The sequence below is a fragment of the Hypanus sabinus genome, chromosome 7 (assembly GCF_030144855.1).
Source record: "Hypanus sabinus isolate sHypSab1 chromosome 7, sHypSab1.hap1, whole genome shotgun sequence".
In the NCBI taxonomy this organism is placed as follows: Eukaryota; Metazoa; Chordata; class Chondrichthyes; order Myliobatiformes; family Dasyatidae; genus Hypanus; species Hypanus sabinus.
This window is the reverse complement of record NC_082712.1, coordinates 131,505,085-131,520,959: the sequence shown is the minus strand read 5'-3', so window position 1 is coordinate 131,520,959 and position 15,875 is coordinate 131,505,085. Positions and strand designations below refer to the sequence as shown.

At 40.6% G+C, this 15,875-nt stretch overlaps 1 protein-coding gene across 1 annotated transcript in view; it reads right to left on the bottom strand.

The window, feature by feature from the left end:
* Positions 1–3,623: 3,623 nt before the first annotated feature.
* Positions 3,624–15,875, bottom strand: part of fads2 (fatty acid desaturase 2) — an 88,851-nt gene continuing 76,599 nt past the window's right edge. Inside the window, exons 9-12 of the mRNA XM_059975660.1 lie at positions 15,463–15,559; positions 10,219–10,298; positions 8,005–8,130; positions 3,624–5,890 (exon numbers count right to left, since the gene is read on the bottom strand). Of these exons, the coding sequence (XP_059831643.1) occupies positions 5,839–5,890; positions 8,005–8,130; positions 10,219–10,298; positions 15,463–15,559 (355 nt within the window). The 3' untranslated portion in view covers positions 3,624–5,838. The remainder of the gene's footprint in view (positions 5,891–8,004; positions 8,131–10,218; positions 10,299–15,462; positions 15,560–15,875) is intronic.

The following is a 15,875-nucleotide window of genomic DNA, read 5'->3' as shown; positions in this document are numbered from 1 at the left end:
CTCAAGATGCAAATTGTTTGCATATCCTAATTTTATTATCCATCCTATTTGTCTTTGAGAAGGTAGTGATCTGTTGTTGTTTGTGTATTGAGGATGCTTCCACACTCATACCTGTTTTGAAGTTCCCGAATGTGAACTAAGTGATAATGAAAAAATGGTTTGCAAATGACATTGGAGTTGCTAATATTCCGATGCACATACTGCACTGGTCCTTCTCATTAGGTATCCCAAATGATTGGGTTTGGAGGGCCACTTTGACCTTGAAGGTAAAATCCTACAAGAAGTAGAGGATATGGCTCAGTCCATCATGAGAAAGCCTTCCTCACCACTGAGCACATCCACCTGGAGTGTTGTCACAGGAAAGCAGCATCCATTATCAGGGACCCTCACCACCCAGGTCATGCTTTCTTCTTGCTGCTACCATCAGGAAGGTGATACAGGAGCCTCAGGACGCTCTTCAGCAGGTTCAGGAACAGTTATTACCCCACAACCATCAGGCTCTTGAACCAGAGGGGCTAATCTTCACTTACCCCATTACTGAACTGTTCCCACAACCGATGGACTCACTTTCAATGACACTTCATCTCATGTTCTCAATATTTATTGCTTATTTATTACTTTATTTTGTACTTGCTCAGTTTGAAGTCTCTTGCACACTGATTGTCTGCCCTGTTAGTGTGTTCTTTCAATTATTCCATTATGGTCATTGGATTTATTGAGTATGCCCACAAGAAAATGAATCTCAAGGTTGTATATGCTGGCATGTATACCTTGATAATAAATTTACTTTGAACTTTGATATATAGATTGTACTGGAGTGCCACGTGCTGGAATTGTGCACACCCAAAAAGTAGGTACAAAATGGCTGCTAGGCATATACAAGGATACTGAGTGACTTACAACATTTGTTCGAATGTCCTTATCATAAAATGCTTCCATGTGATCAGGCAGTCGAGGTTTACTTGTGCATTAATTAAGGGCTTTGCCCAATTGCTGTTGGAAAGTCCCAGGAATTCCAGTGGAAGGCCAAAATATTGACTGTTTATTCCTCTCCGGAGATGCTGCCTCATCTGCTGAGTTCCTCCAGCATTTTGTGTGTGTTGCTCTGGGTTTCCAGCATCTTCAGAATCTTGTATCCTAGTTCAATAGCTCAAACCTGGTGCAGAGCAGTACTGATCCTTGCCCTCTAGTATGCCCCTGAGTCAGGCTCCACTTCCAGAAGACATTGCAAAGAGCCTGAGTAGTACCACCAACACTTCCTCTGCAAAGTCATCCTAGTTTACTGGCAGAAAAATGCAGGCATTCTCTCCCAGTCCAATAACCTCAGATTGGAAGACTTAATTACATTTAGGCCATCTCAGTCAGATACCTGACACCTGAAAGAAGTATTCTGTTTCAAGCTCCTTCATGGAAAGAGGTTGCCAAGGAAACAGATGAAACTGATAAACAAGTGTAACATCCCACTGACATGTAGGAATCGCTGGCACATAACCTTTGGGATGGGACTGACAACCACAATACAATTTTTGGAAGCATACAGAAATCCAACGTAAAGGAGAGAGAACATTCCATCTTCCAAGCTACCACCCACCTGCTTCATAATCTCCTCCTGCTCTGACTGTAGCAAAGTCTTGTCGGTTTCACAGTAACCTCACCTCAGAACCCGGAAGTAGAAGAAAGTCGTGCTCCACCCGAGGACCAGAGTAAGGGAGATGGCACAAATTTCTTTAACTTTACATTACTGATGGCTCTTACCCTCACCCCACTTCTGTAATCTCCTCAGCTTCAATCACATGTCTGTCCATCATCCTAATCAATACTCTTACTGTGCCCATCACCTGCCCAAATGCTCATCCAAACATCTCCCCTCCTATTAACTCTCTGACCAGCTCTATACTTCCGCCTATTAGCCCTGCCACCAACAATTTCTTCGCATTCCAAGATCTTCTGCCCAACCCATTCTAAGCATCAGAATAACCCAAACTCCATCTTTCAAAAATATCCTCCTGATCCTTTCCAACCATCCACGCAATAACTTTCCCCTGTATGGCACCTGCACCATCTGCACAACCCAACATCTGCTCAAGACCCCCAAATAATCTGCATGATCCACATCACCTGACAAGTATTCCTGAATCACTTGTACAACCCATGTCAACTTAACAGCTCCCATCACCTGTGTGAAGCCCTTCCTCTGGGCTCTCTGCAGCAGACGATTGTGGAGGACTGATCCATTTTAGCACAAATGATACACTAGAATATCTGTCCTTTTGCAGGCCAGTGCAGTTACTGTTCTGGGATAAACTTTGCATGTGAACCATACACTGGGAAGCCCCATTTTAGGTGGTGAACATTATAGATTTCGGAATGTTTGCTGGGTCTTCCTGCAGATGACACGTGGCAACTAGTGAGCAATGAGAGTTTAAATGTCAATGGTAGCTGGGCTGCTGATGACGTAGACGCGTAGTCCTGATGCTCAGCCATTTGTGTGTCATTGCAGTCCATTCTGGTACTTAAGTGCAGAGTATTTCCTCAGTTTGCTGGCTTATACCTTGAAGATGCAGGAATGACTCTGGGAAGTTAAGCTTCTAATTACTTGCCACAATACAGGCTCTGGTACCATCCCTAAGATGTTAAGATTGAAAATTCAGCATTGGTAATACCATTGAATGAATCGGATGGGATCACTCAGTCCTGACTACAACATACTTCTCTGGATACTCAATGTGTGTGCAGTTCTGTTGTGGTTGGTGTCTTATTTTCAGGTGCATTTAGTGCTGCTCTCAACTTGCTAGTATTGGTACAGTGATATAAGAATCCTTGTACATTTTACTGACTCTCAGCTCTCCAATATCTTGTTTGAACAGGCATTTTTTTCCACAGCAATCTAAATATCAAGCATGTGTCACTGCTAATCCTGCTATCTATTGTCTAAGGCCCATTTTTGCATTCTGTAGTGAGTTGTTCAGCAATCAGGGATATGGAAATTTCTTTAGAAAAACATACTACTTTTTAAACAAAATGACCATCCCGCTAATGGACTGCATTCTTTAAGTAGGTTATTTAAAACCTTTGGTTTTCTCTGCTTTCCTTGTACTTTGCATCAGTTGCCATACATGAAGCAACTTGCATCACCCACTGCTTTTGCAACCCACAGCCTGTTTTAGATTCCACAATGTGGACAAATCATCAGCCTGCACTGAAGGTACTGCTCCACCCACTAGAGGGAGCTGCTCTTACACTCCCATTGGGTGGAAGTGTCCCTTTCGTTGTCAACATAGAATTCAGAGTATTGTTGCTTCATTTAGCTGACAATAGGAATGTATCAAGTTCTACTAAGTAGCTAGTTTGTGATCTATATGCTTTACTCTTTTCTTGCTCTGTGGTGCTGATGTGGTGATACGACAGGGTCTATAAAGCACAATGTGCGGATTTTTAAATTCTAAAGCAAACCTTTTGGAAACTAATTAACAACAAGAACTGTGCTAAATAATAAGCAGCAGATATGGAGAGAGCTCCTGCTGTTGTTAATTACATTTGTTAAAAAAAATCCATATTTTGCAAATGATCACCAGAGGTTGAGTTAATTGGCAATTTTTTTATGCAGTATGATAGCAAAAATGTAGAATTAGTCATTTTATTAAAAACAACAATGTCATCGTGCTCCTGTTTTGTACAGACTGTGAACAGAGACATGAGTAAAGGGAACCTTTGTTTCAGAGGATGACAGATGAATGGCAAACAATGAAATGGGGAACCTGCTGTTCATGGTTACAGTAGGCAGAAATGGTGCTCAGCAAAAGAGTCAATGCTGGCTTGGATCATTATCTTGTGTACAATCTGCTCCAAAACAACATAGAAACTTTTTTTTTAAGCAGGTCACTTCTAAACTACTACAGAACCAATCATTCCTCAGGTCTATTTCTGAGAATGTTTATTATTTTTTTTGTTTTCCCAGAACTTGATTTTATTCAATTTCGGAATCACCGAATGCGTACATATTTTTTTTAAAGTCCGCTGCCTCTGAGGTTTTGCTGGTGTATGTGGGATGAGGTAGGTGGCAGGAAGGTGTGTTGGCAATGGCGGCAGGTGAAGATTGGGAACATGGATTAGGAGTAGCCACAAGTTAATTCCCTGCCTCGTTCAAGGCAGATGGAGGTCACAGAAGAGGAAAACTTTCACCCTGCTTTGCCCCTGAAATGAGGTCAGTTAATGTATATGGATAGATGTTGAGTCAGATACAAGTTGAACTAGATAAGATTGTAGGTTTCAATTCCTGAAGTGTAATAAGGAACCAGATAGATTTTCATGACACTCTTGTGGTTTCATGATTGCCATTACTGAAGCTAATTTCTTAGTTGCATTTACAAGTACTGAAAGTTAAACTCCTCTGCTGCTGTGTTGGGGGGGACAAGCAGCATGGGGGCACCTTTAGTGTCTTGCTAAGGTGCCTCGCTAGATTGTTCTAATTTTTATTTAGGGACACAGTGTGGAACGGGTTCTTCCAGCCCTTTGAGCTGCACTGCCAGTAACCCACTGATTTAACCATAACCTAATCATGGGACAATTTACAGTGACCAATGAGCCTACTAACAGTATGTCTTTGGACTGTGGGAGGAAACGGGGACACCCGGAAGAGCCCCAGGCATTCCATGGGCAGAGATGCAAACTCTTTCTGCTGGACACCGGAACTGAACTCCGACGACCCCTAGCCATGATGGTGTTGTGCTAACCACTTCACTACCATGTTCCGTCACCAAGTTCTTTGAGGCATTATCACACTTGGTAACAGGGATAACACATTGTCCAGCATTTCCCCTAGTCCAGGATTAAGACTCCCCAGTGCCATATCACCCTAGGTTCTAATCACCGTGCTGTGGTTCGTATTGGTGTGACGACAGTATCTGAGTGCCAGTTGGCAGAGATTTGTAAGCTGTGGTTTTGAATGTGGATTCAGCCTTATCTGCATGGCTCTACTCTGCGTGGGAGGGGGGTGATGGAGTGTAGGGGTGGGGGGGTGGCATGGGAGGAGTTGCATTCAGCCCAGCCCAAGTGACTTTTTTTCCCCACTGCTGCCACATTAATGAAACTGAAGGAAACAGTTTTTTAAATGTTTCCTTTGATCAGGGTGTCTGCATTATTTTAAGTCTAGTTTACTCAATTGAGTTAGTAGAGTAACTTAAGGACAAAACCAGGGTTAAAAACAAAAGAAATAGGAGCAGAAGCAGGCCTGACAGTCCCTGGGGTCTGCTCCACCATTCAGTAAGCTCACTGCTGATCTGAGCTGTATTTCCTGCCTGTTCCCCATAAACAATGGCTCCTTTATAGTTCAAAAATCTACCTACTGCAATTAGGTAGGGGACAGGTGGAATGATTGGTTTAAATACTCTCAATGCCTTTCTTCCTTGATAAACACCTCCCACCCCAATAAACAGTAATGGCTGCAGCAAACCACATCAGCCATATCTTGACTAAAAGTTAAATGTTCACACAGCTATTATTATAACTGTTTAGCAGAACACAACAATGGTGTCACAACACTGAGAACGGTCTATGAACACAATCAAGCTGAGGTCTTTGTCTCATATCTAATTAAAATGGAGTCCACTCCATTGACATCAGATGTCTGCCAAGGCCTGTGTTGGAGTTGGCAAGAGTGAAGGGGAAAAGAGCAATTTGATTCAAGATGCTCTTCACCAGCTTTCAATTGACAATTGGATCTGTCATCAAGTCACGCTGAGGTGCACACAGACTCTGAAAGGAAACTGGGATTCCAAAGCTGTATTGGAATTCAAAGAAAGATGAGAAGAGAGGGAAGCAAGAACTCTTGGAGCAGCCTCATTTGTGGAGGTAAGCGTCTAACCATAGATCACCAGACTTCTTCAAGGACCTAGGGTGTGAAAAGGAATATATTAGATAAAGAGCCTTGATTTACCACAGTTATTTATTGAGATACAGCATTGAATAGGCCCTTCGAGCTGTGCTGCCCAGCAACCCTCGATTTAACCCTAGCCTAATCATGGGATAATTTACAATAACCAACCAATTAATATAATAACCGGTACGTCTTTGGATTGTGGGAGAAAACCAGAATACAAATATTTTTTACTAACGGTAATCTTTCTTCAGAGGTACATACCTTTCAGCTACTACCAGACACCCAGCTGTTGTTTAACTCTGCTCCTTCCCACTTCGATGGCATACATGCCAAGCTAGAAAGCTAGCAAACTTTACCTACATCTACCAGTGACAAACCACGTCCCAGCTTCAGAAAAACTGACAATTCAGTTCAGCATCCCAGGGGGTCCATGATTCTTTGGTTCACTTTTTGATCTAGATGAACGTTCATCTCCTTCACACATCATCATCTCATATGATACAAGGATTTCAACATTAGCCCTTTTATCTCTACCCTTCCCATGACCTGGAGTCCCGAACATTCCTTTCTGGTGAAGCAGTGGTCACTTGTACTTTTCCAGATTACTGACAATTCAATTCTGACAATTTGACCTCCTCTATACGGCTGAAGCCAAATTCAGACTGGGTGACTCTGGAAGAGCACCTCCATTCTGACTGCCAGCGGGATCTTGAGCTTTATATTTTCCATCCCATTCTCACACTGGCCTCAACCTCCAATGTAGCAACAAAATGCTGGAGGATCTCTGCAGATAAGGCAGCATCAGTAGAGGGAAATGGACAGTTGACATTTTGGGCCGAGTCCTTTCATCTGGACTGATACGTAGAGGGGAGATGGCCAAGTGGAGGGAAGGGTTGGAGCAAGAGCTCTCTCTCTCTGCAGTCTTTCAATCCAGGTGAAAAGTTTTGACATTAACTGTCCATTTCCTTCCATAGATGGTGCCTGACCTTCCATAGTCCTCTGGTGTGTTGCTCCAGACCCCAGCATCTGCTGTCTCCTATGACTCAAGGTCCAATGTTACTCAAGCTTACATCATTTTCCCTTCCAATCATACATGATACATCCTTCAAACCTCAACAATTTCCAATAACCAACCTCAAAATGCTGGTCCTGACGAAGGGTCTCGGCCCAAAACGTTGACAGTGCTTCTCCTTATAGATGCTGCCTAGCCTGCTGTGTTCCACCAGCATTTTGTGTGTGTTTGAATTTCCAGCATCTGCAGATTTCCTCCTGTTTTCTCCAATAACCACCCTTTCCAGTTTGTACAGGAATTGGCCAGTGCTGATGAAAAGTTCTTATGAAGAATCATTGACCTGAAACATTAACTCTGTTTCTCTTTCTGCAGATCTTTTCTGAACTGCTCTATGTTTCCTGCAATTTGTTCTTTTTAAAAATTTCTTATGAGAGGACTTCTTGTACCTTTACTGTTTTTCTCTCTGACCTACTGCATGTCCCCAGCAGACATTGTTTATTATAATCTACTAGCAACTGTAATTTGCACCTCACCTCTCCAGATCTGCTTTCATTCTACGTTCTCTTTCAGAACCTCCCACGTACATCTCTTTCAGCCTGTTAGCTGGTGCCACTTTTGTCCTTTAATCTTTATTGATTCAACTCCAACGTAGAATCTGTCCTCTCCTCTCCCCCACCAATTTTTCTCTTCAACTTAAAATATGCTTGATTTCTATATTTCCAGTGAAAAGTCATCAACTTAGAACTTACTTGTTTCCCACTTTAAGTATTGTTTGACCTGTTGTGTTTCCAACAGTCTCTATTTCCATGTCACTTGTTATGTAAATGGCAGTTTTAATTAACTCCTTTCAGCTGCCTATATCATTGACTACACCTGTGTGAGCCTGCTTGCTTGCACAGGACAATGCACACAACTTTGAAAGTAGCAGGTTAACTGCTTAGTTTTAACTCTGTGACACAGGAATTAAAGGAACAAAGGTTCATACATTGAAGTTCTCTTCCTGATAACTTTGAAGTAGAAGTTAGCTTCAATTTTAGATTTCTCAGAGTTATGATGGAGACCTGTGTGTGGAAAGTGGACATTTTATGGTGGTAACAGTGTACTCATTGCTCACCCTATAATATCCTTGAAGCCCTGTGACAAGGGCTTCACTTGGTAGTTCAGTCCATGTTTGTCACACAATGATTTCACTAAAGGTGCAATCTTGTAGTAGTTATGACGAGGCATCGTGGGGAAAAGACTGCAAAAGAAAAAAAATTCAAAGCGAGAAACTTAGGTATTGTCTTTTGTAAAGAAACCTGATGCCAGGAAGATACTGTGACAGAAGCCAGGATCTTACAGCCTTTCATATGGCTCATTTCCTTTTTACTATATCTTTGGTGATACTCAACAGTTTAAATAAATATCCTCTTGTCAGAACTGGACTGCTGGTGGAATTATAATTTCTATGGTGAACTTGTTGTCCATTTCGCCCTAGTTGCCCTTCTGTTGGATAGCTCATTGCTTTAAGACAACCAATGTAATTTATCTCAGTGCTGGACAATGGGATGCAGCAAATATAGATCGGTGAAGAACAAAAAGACAAGAAGGAATAACTTTAATTGCACTGAAGAGCTATTCCACTCTGCCAACAACCTACTTAACTGTTGGTTAAGTCAAACAACATATTCCCAGTGTGCCACTTATCAATGACAGAGTAAGGAGGCCTCAACAGAGCCTCCCACGGGCAGACCTGGGAACATTTCACTATCCAATCTCCCCAGCGTGAAATCAACCCCAGCCAGGTGCATCACTTCACGGTGTGTGGTCTACTCCTGCTCAGTCCATATTTTCAAGGTCTACACTGACATAATTGGAAAGTGACATTCTCATTTTTTTGTAACTAAGTACATAAACATTTGAAAGAAATCCAAAGATCTACATGCCTAGGGAAGCCTCCATTTTGTACCATTAGTATTTAACACCTTACACCTAACATTTCCCAGGTCATTTTAATTTATTACCCATTGCTTAGAGGAAGTTCTGGTGACTTCTTGGTGTTACTATAGTTCATATTATCATAAAGGCTCACATTTATCAAACGAAGCATACTTTAATGCTGTGGGGCATCTGTTGTATACCCTATAATGCCCTTAAAGCCTGACAACAAAGGATAGCTCAGACCATGCTTGTCATACAACAACTTCACTAAAGGTGCAACCTCGTAATAATTGTGACAAGGATTCATGGCGGAAAGGACTGAGATTTTGTACACGGATAGCTGACAGGTGACCACACCAGCTTCAGAGTGTAGGATCTCCTATATACAAACAGTTTGTATTGCTGGCATTGATTTATTGACTCAGGGCATGAAAGGAAGAAAATTTCTCCCTCATCGACATTACTTTTCCCATTATCGGAAACACTAGTTTCAACAAAGGTAACAAGATAATATTTCAACAAAGACAGACCGCTGGGATGTGACTGGATGAGATCGGCTTTTACCCAGTTTGGATATGAGAAGCTTAATGCTTGAGGGACCATTTGTGAGTACGTACAATTATTAGGCTCACAACATGTGATAATGGAATGTATGAATCAGGAATTCATGATTTGTGTTCAAAAGGAAACAAAGAAATAAAAGAACAAAAAAAAATGCAAAGGCAGTTTTCAAGAACTCTGCTAGGGCTGGAGAACTGAAGTTATGGGGATAGTCTGACACGGATGTCATTGCCTTCTCTGGAACAAAAGATAATAGGTGAGATTTGACTAGATATTATGATGGAACTTTGTCAGGGTAAACAGGAAGATCTATTTCCCTCAGCAGAAAGGTAAGAGGACATAGATTCAGATTAATTGGTAGAAGGATTAAACAGGAAATGAAAACTGATGTTTACCCCATGAGCAGTTGGGAGATAGCGGGACAGGCAGATACCGTTCATTGTTTATATGGAAGGTCCAATGATGAACTATCAATGGGGACTGAGGGCTGCGGAGTGAGTAATCAAAACTGCTCTAATTTCGGACAGCATGGGCACAGGGCCAAATGGCTTCTTCTGTGCCATAAATTTAAAACTTTGTGAAATGTAGGCAAAAGAAAGACTTAAATCTACTCAAAAATAAAGCAAAGGGATCTTGTTGCTTTGAATGTATCAGTAAAATCAGTAAGACTGGCATTTGGACTTTAAACTGTTGTTGTTACGTAACCATGGACACTGTTCTACTCCAGTTTATCACAGCACTGTGCATTCATGAAACATTTTACTGCTGATCAGAATTCAAATCCGCAAAAGGAACCGGCCTCCTCATAATACAAAATGTTTTCCATTTGAACAAGGACGGTACTTACTGGTGCTCGATCTGGAAGTTGAGGTGGCCACTGAACCAGTCGTTGAATAGGGATTGTTCAATATTACACGTGGAGTCCAACTGGAGAAACAACACAGTGGTATATCATAAGCCAGCAGGTCAAACAACAATCTGAACTCAACTGGCATCCAGACTGGCATTTGGACTTCAAACTGTTGCAGACTTCTACCATGTGCCTTAAGACTCGTGCCTGTTGGTCTCCCATATCAGTTGGTTCAATATCAGGTCAGGAAGCTGGCTGATGGGTCAATTATAAATCTGTATTATATATCTTGTTGATCTGATGGAGGGCAAGGTTCATCAGGTGGGCTTGCTAACTGAAGTACAGTATGATTTCTCTGATGTTCCTTTGGACAAATAGCCCGTGTTTCAGAAAACAGACAGATCTGTATTGATCATCAAAGCATCTTAAAGGCATGTGATTCAAAAACGTGTTCCTTGTCACGACTAACTTGCTGCTTAGTTGTAACACCATCAGTATTGACATATGAGATTCGCATACTCGAGCTGAGTTGCCAACTTCAGATCCACTTTCAGTTTACAGGAGTCCACCTGAAGGACCACTATCTCGTGAAGCATGTCAGGGAGGAAAAGAGCTTAGATACAGCAGGGTTTAATCACCATAAGGTGTGGCACAGGCAATGCTTGTGATTCACTGAACCCAGAAAATTAAGAAGCAATTTAATTGTAGTGTTGAAAATGGTGGAATGTTAAAGATAATAATCCCTTGAGATGAATCTGGAACAAAAGTACATTTTAAAATGATATTCAAAGATGGAGCAAGTGCTTCTATATATAAAAAGTGATGGAAAATGGAAGACTGCTCTCCTCCCCACCCATCCCCCAAAAAACTGTTGAGATTCAATCCACTGGAAATTTCAATAGAAACTGGAAGATTTTCATTAGGTGAGAATACCAAGGGTTACAGAGCAATGTAAGGAGACAGAGTTCATCCATAGCAGAACAGGTTTGAAATGTTGTATGGGCTCCGTTGCTCCTGTGTAATACACCTTGACTAAGTAAATTGTAATGGTAGAGAGATGTATGTCATACTAGCAGTTGTTCAAAAAGAGAACTTGGCCTATACTGCATGAACGTGAAGCTAATGTAATGCCACACTATCACCTGGTTGTTGACTCCTTAAACCAAACATCCATCTGAAAAAGTGTAATATCAAAGCAAAAGGGAGTATGAATACAAGTTGGGGCACGCTTAGAAACAACGGTGAAAGGGAAGAAAAATGTAGTCCAGTTCATCAGCATTGTGTATTTGATATTTCAGTAATATTGGAGTGATCTAGTAAATGTATTGTTTGATTAAGCATTCTTTGTTTATATATTTCATTATGATTATATGTAAACTATTTGACTTGTATATGCCATGATGCTAGCATGTTATAATTTAAGCAAGGTGCCTCATAAAGAAGTTAGACTTGCATAACTGCCTCTCATTTCCCTTTGAATTAACTAATTCAATTAATGTTTTGAAGCTACAAAACATAACAATGATGATGAGGTAGTTTAAAACAAACTCGAGATGATTACCGATGTTGCTGAAACCCAGCATGATATTCAAGTTTTTTAAGTGCAGTGAGGAATAATAAGGGATTTTTAAAAAGCACAGCATGTACAAAGATGATTGCGCTTTTTTTTTAAGGCAATAAATGGAAGAATTCACAGGTTCATAAACTGAGTACAGGTGATAATCATAAAAAGAGGAGAAATGGCTGGCGAAAAGATAAATGTGCTCGATTGCTCAATGGGTAACTGGCTCGTGTATACTGAAGTAATTGAACAGTATTTTGAAACAAATTAAAGTCAATGAGAAACAAGTACCAATTTTGCTGAGTGCATTGGGTTTAAAGGCATACAGTCTGCTTTAAAGCTTAACTGCTTCAACCAAACCAGCTGAAATTAACTTTGCTGATATTGTGAAAGTTATGCAGGAACACTTAGAAGTGAAACTACTGTTGATTGCAGAACACTTTAGGCTTCATAAGTGGAATCAAAAGGAAGAGGAGTCCACTTCAGCATACATAGCTGAACTGAAGAGATTATCTGAGCATTGTCAGTTTGAAAATGGGCTTAATGATGGACTGAAAGATCACTTAGTTTGTGGAATCTTACAAAAAGCATTCAAAAACAGCACATCTCACATTTAAAAGAGCCGTTAAAATCACTGTATCAATGGATAAAGCAGCCAGAGATGCAATCGAGTTGCAGTCAGGAATAAAAGTGACTGTAAATAAAATTGCAACATATAAACAGAAGCCTGCCTGGCCGAGCAAATTGTATTAACATTGTGGCAAAGCCTCAAATACACAATTCCAAAGCAGGGTTAAGGGCGTAACTTGCAGGAAATGCAACAAAGTAGGACACATACAAAGAGTATGTCATGCAGACAAAAGTAAATGTACTACACAGGGAAGAGAAAAGGCTAAAAGATCAAGTTGCACTTTCAAAAAGAGCACTAATCTTCATGCTGTTAATGAAAAATCTGACAATGATGAAAGTGACATGGGACTGACTAGCCTTGTGATTTACAATGTGAAAACTAACAATGGACAAGCAAAGTGGCTTGAGCCAGAAGTGAATGGGGAAATTAATTAAAACGGAATTGGACACTGGCTCGGCTGTTTCAGTCATTCCACAAACTGTGTTGGTATGGCATTTCAAAGATACTAAACTGAAGCCTTCAGAATCCAGCTAAGAACATACTAGCCACATTGGACTTGTATTTCATAAAGACAGGAGGGCCAGCATTATGGCAACATGAATGGCTGAGACAACTACAACTTGACTGAAGATCCATCCTGAATTTGCATGTCACATACCCTGCAATAGAGTCAACTGAAAGCGAATTAAGGTACTGGATGATGCCACAACCGTACACTGCTGTGCATCTTGAAACATTGCCCAACAGAGGGTAAATGGGTATTGGTGCCAACCTCCTGCACTGGTTGGAAAGCATATTGGACCATAATGCTCAGAGAAATCGTGAAAGTGACAAAAGCAGTGGTCTAACTACAACCGTTTTTGTAGGCAACATATCTGAGAAAGCTTCTGATATGTTAATCAAGCAGTTACTTGCTAAATGTGGCTTGGCTTTAAGCTGGAAGAGCAACGAAGGAGCTTCCAGAAAGTTGCAAGCATTTGGCTTTTGTAAGTATAAAGAATCCACATTTACTCTGCGTGCGTTAAAGTTATTGCGTGAACTTCAAATGGGAGACAAAGAGCTGCTTGTAAAAGTAAATGCAAAGACCAAAGGCCAGCTGGACAAATGGAAGGCCAAAAAGAAAGGAGTCAATAGAGATACGAAAACAAGAGGATTCATCAGATGATGTTGTGGATGAGGAAACCAAAAGGACAGATCAGGTTGTAAAGGAAGCTATAGAAAGATTAATAAAGGAATACTCCAGTGAACTAAATGGACCTTCCCAGGATCCTGATGCATAATCTAGAAGAAAAAGGAAGGAGAAGAAAGATGTGCAGAGCTATCAGAACCACCTTTTACAGTCTCAGAATCAACTCCTACAACCACCATGGAGGAGGCCCCATGACCTGAGATTATTTTCACAGCCACAAATCTCACCTGCCAAGAAGAGTTACTCCCCCGGTGTCAGGAAAGATGTTATCGTAAAAGAGTAAGAACACCTCGAAAGCGATTAAACCTTTAGGCCTGAATGGGACAATTTAAAAATTGACTATGCTGTGGAAGTCTGTAAAGTAGTTGCATTATATAGTACTCTATGTATATACTGTAGTTGAAATGCATTCTCTATCGAGCTGGAATTTATAGCTAAGCAGGGAGGACTGTTGTGTATTCAATATTTCAGTCATTTGAGCATTGTTGCAAATATATTGTTTAATTAAACATTCTTTCTTTATATAGTTCACTATGGTTATATGTAGAAAAAATATGTGAATTGCATATGTTAGAACACGACCAAGTGCCTCACTTAAAGTACAGTTAGACTTGCATTCCCAGCTCTCTTGTTTTCCTTTGAATTAGCTTAATGCTTTGAAGTTACAAAATGCAACAATCAGGTCTCCTTTAACTTGACCCATTATAATCCATACACACTATCAACTGATGCTGCCTGGCCTGCTGAGTTCCTTCAGCATTGTGTGTGTGTGTGTGTGTGTGTGCGCGTGCGCGTGTTACTCTATCAAATGGGTGTCAAGCAGTTTCCTGGAAGAGAAACAGAAGATACCATGCCACCTTGAGAAATATTCTGGGATTTCTCATAATCAATATCATTGGTATACTCCCCTAAACATTGAAGCATCACTGAAATTAGATATTTCTGCCCGCAGTTTTAAAATATTTTACAATATACAGTAGTAGGACTGATCCTTGACAACTTTACACCTTTGTTTTATGATTATGCAAATGTACGTTCTTTCATTTAATATCATCTCATTATTTTTGCAAGTAACACTCAGGGTCCACTTCGTCACATCTCATGGATCTGTGTATTTATGCCTACACGTTCCATGAAATTTTAATTTACTGTAAAGATTCTAATTATGTTGATTAGTATTTTAATGAATTGCCTTCATTCTGAAGAACAGAGTCATTGAAATTTGAGGTTGAAACAGATAACAGAAACAGCCACATAATTTAATTTGTTTCCCAGGACAAAGAATACCTTCCATTAATAATTGAAAATCTTTCTCCACAGTTTAATGAGAGATCAAGTATACAATATCTCAACATGATAATGGAACCATGGATACGAAGCCCTCTATGGGAGTGTGTGATTGATTTATGCATTTATCACAGGATCACCTTCCAGCTTCTCCTACAAGTAGCACTTCCCCATTTGAAACTTAACAGTGATGTGAGCGTTTGCTAGCGTAGGACTGATCTCAAATTTCCCACACCTCACTGTCACCCCAGGGGTCCTATAACAAACCTTTAATAAAAGGTAAAAGGAACTAACAATGGACAGATCTTATTACAGAGCCTCTTCTGATGCACTAAACCATAGTAACAACCAATCAAGGTCACTATCGAGAAACCAGGTGGCCAATTTGATATTTGCACTCAGCAAAATGGAGAGCGATGCATCTCTTGAGCAATAACTATGACCTAATATGGCAGCAATTTGTTAAGAGTAAACATTTTCAACATCCTTATGACTGGAAAAAAATGTGTTAATTTCAGAACCTCCATAAAAGCCCAAGAAGATGTTCCAATTTGACCATTAAACGAAGATTACCTGCATGGTGAGCCAGTCCTTGTGCTTTTCATTATCGATCTCCATTGGAATATGATTCATCTGCGTCACCCACACAAACCAATGGCTTTCAATGAATCTGAAGAGAAACAAGTACGAGTTAAATATTAAAAGTCAGTCTCTGATGACCTAACCTGGTCCCAACATAATTGATACAGTAGCTATATATCATTAGGAGTTTGAGGAAATTTGGTAGGTCACCTAAAACACTCGCTAATTTCTACAGATGTACTGTGGAGAGCATTCTAACTGGCTGCATCATTGTCTGGTGTGGGGGAGTGGGTGTAGTGTTACTATGCAGGATCAAAGTAAGCTGCAGAGTTGTAGAATTAGTCAGGTCCATCATGGGCATTAGCCTCCGTAGCATCCAAGACATCCTCAAGGAGCGGTGCCTC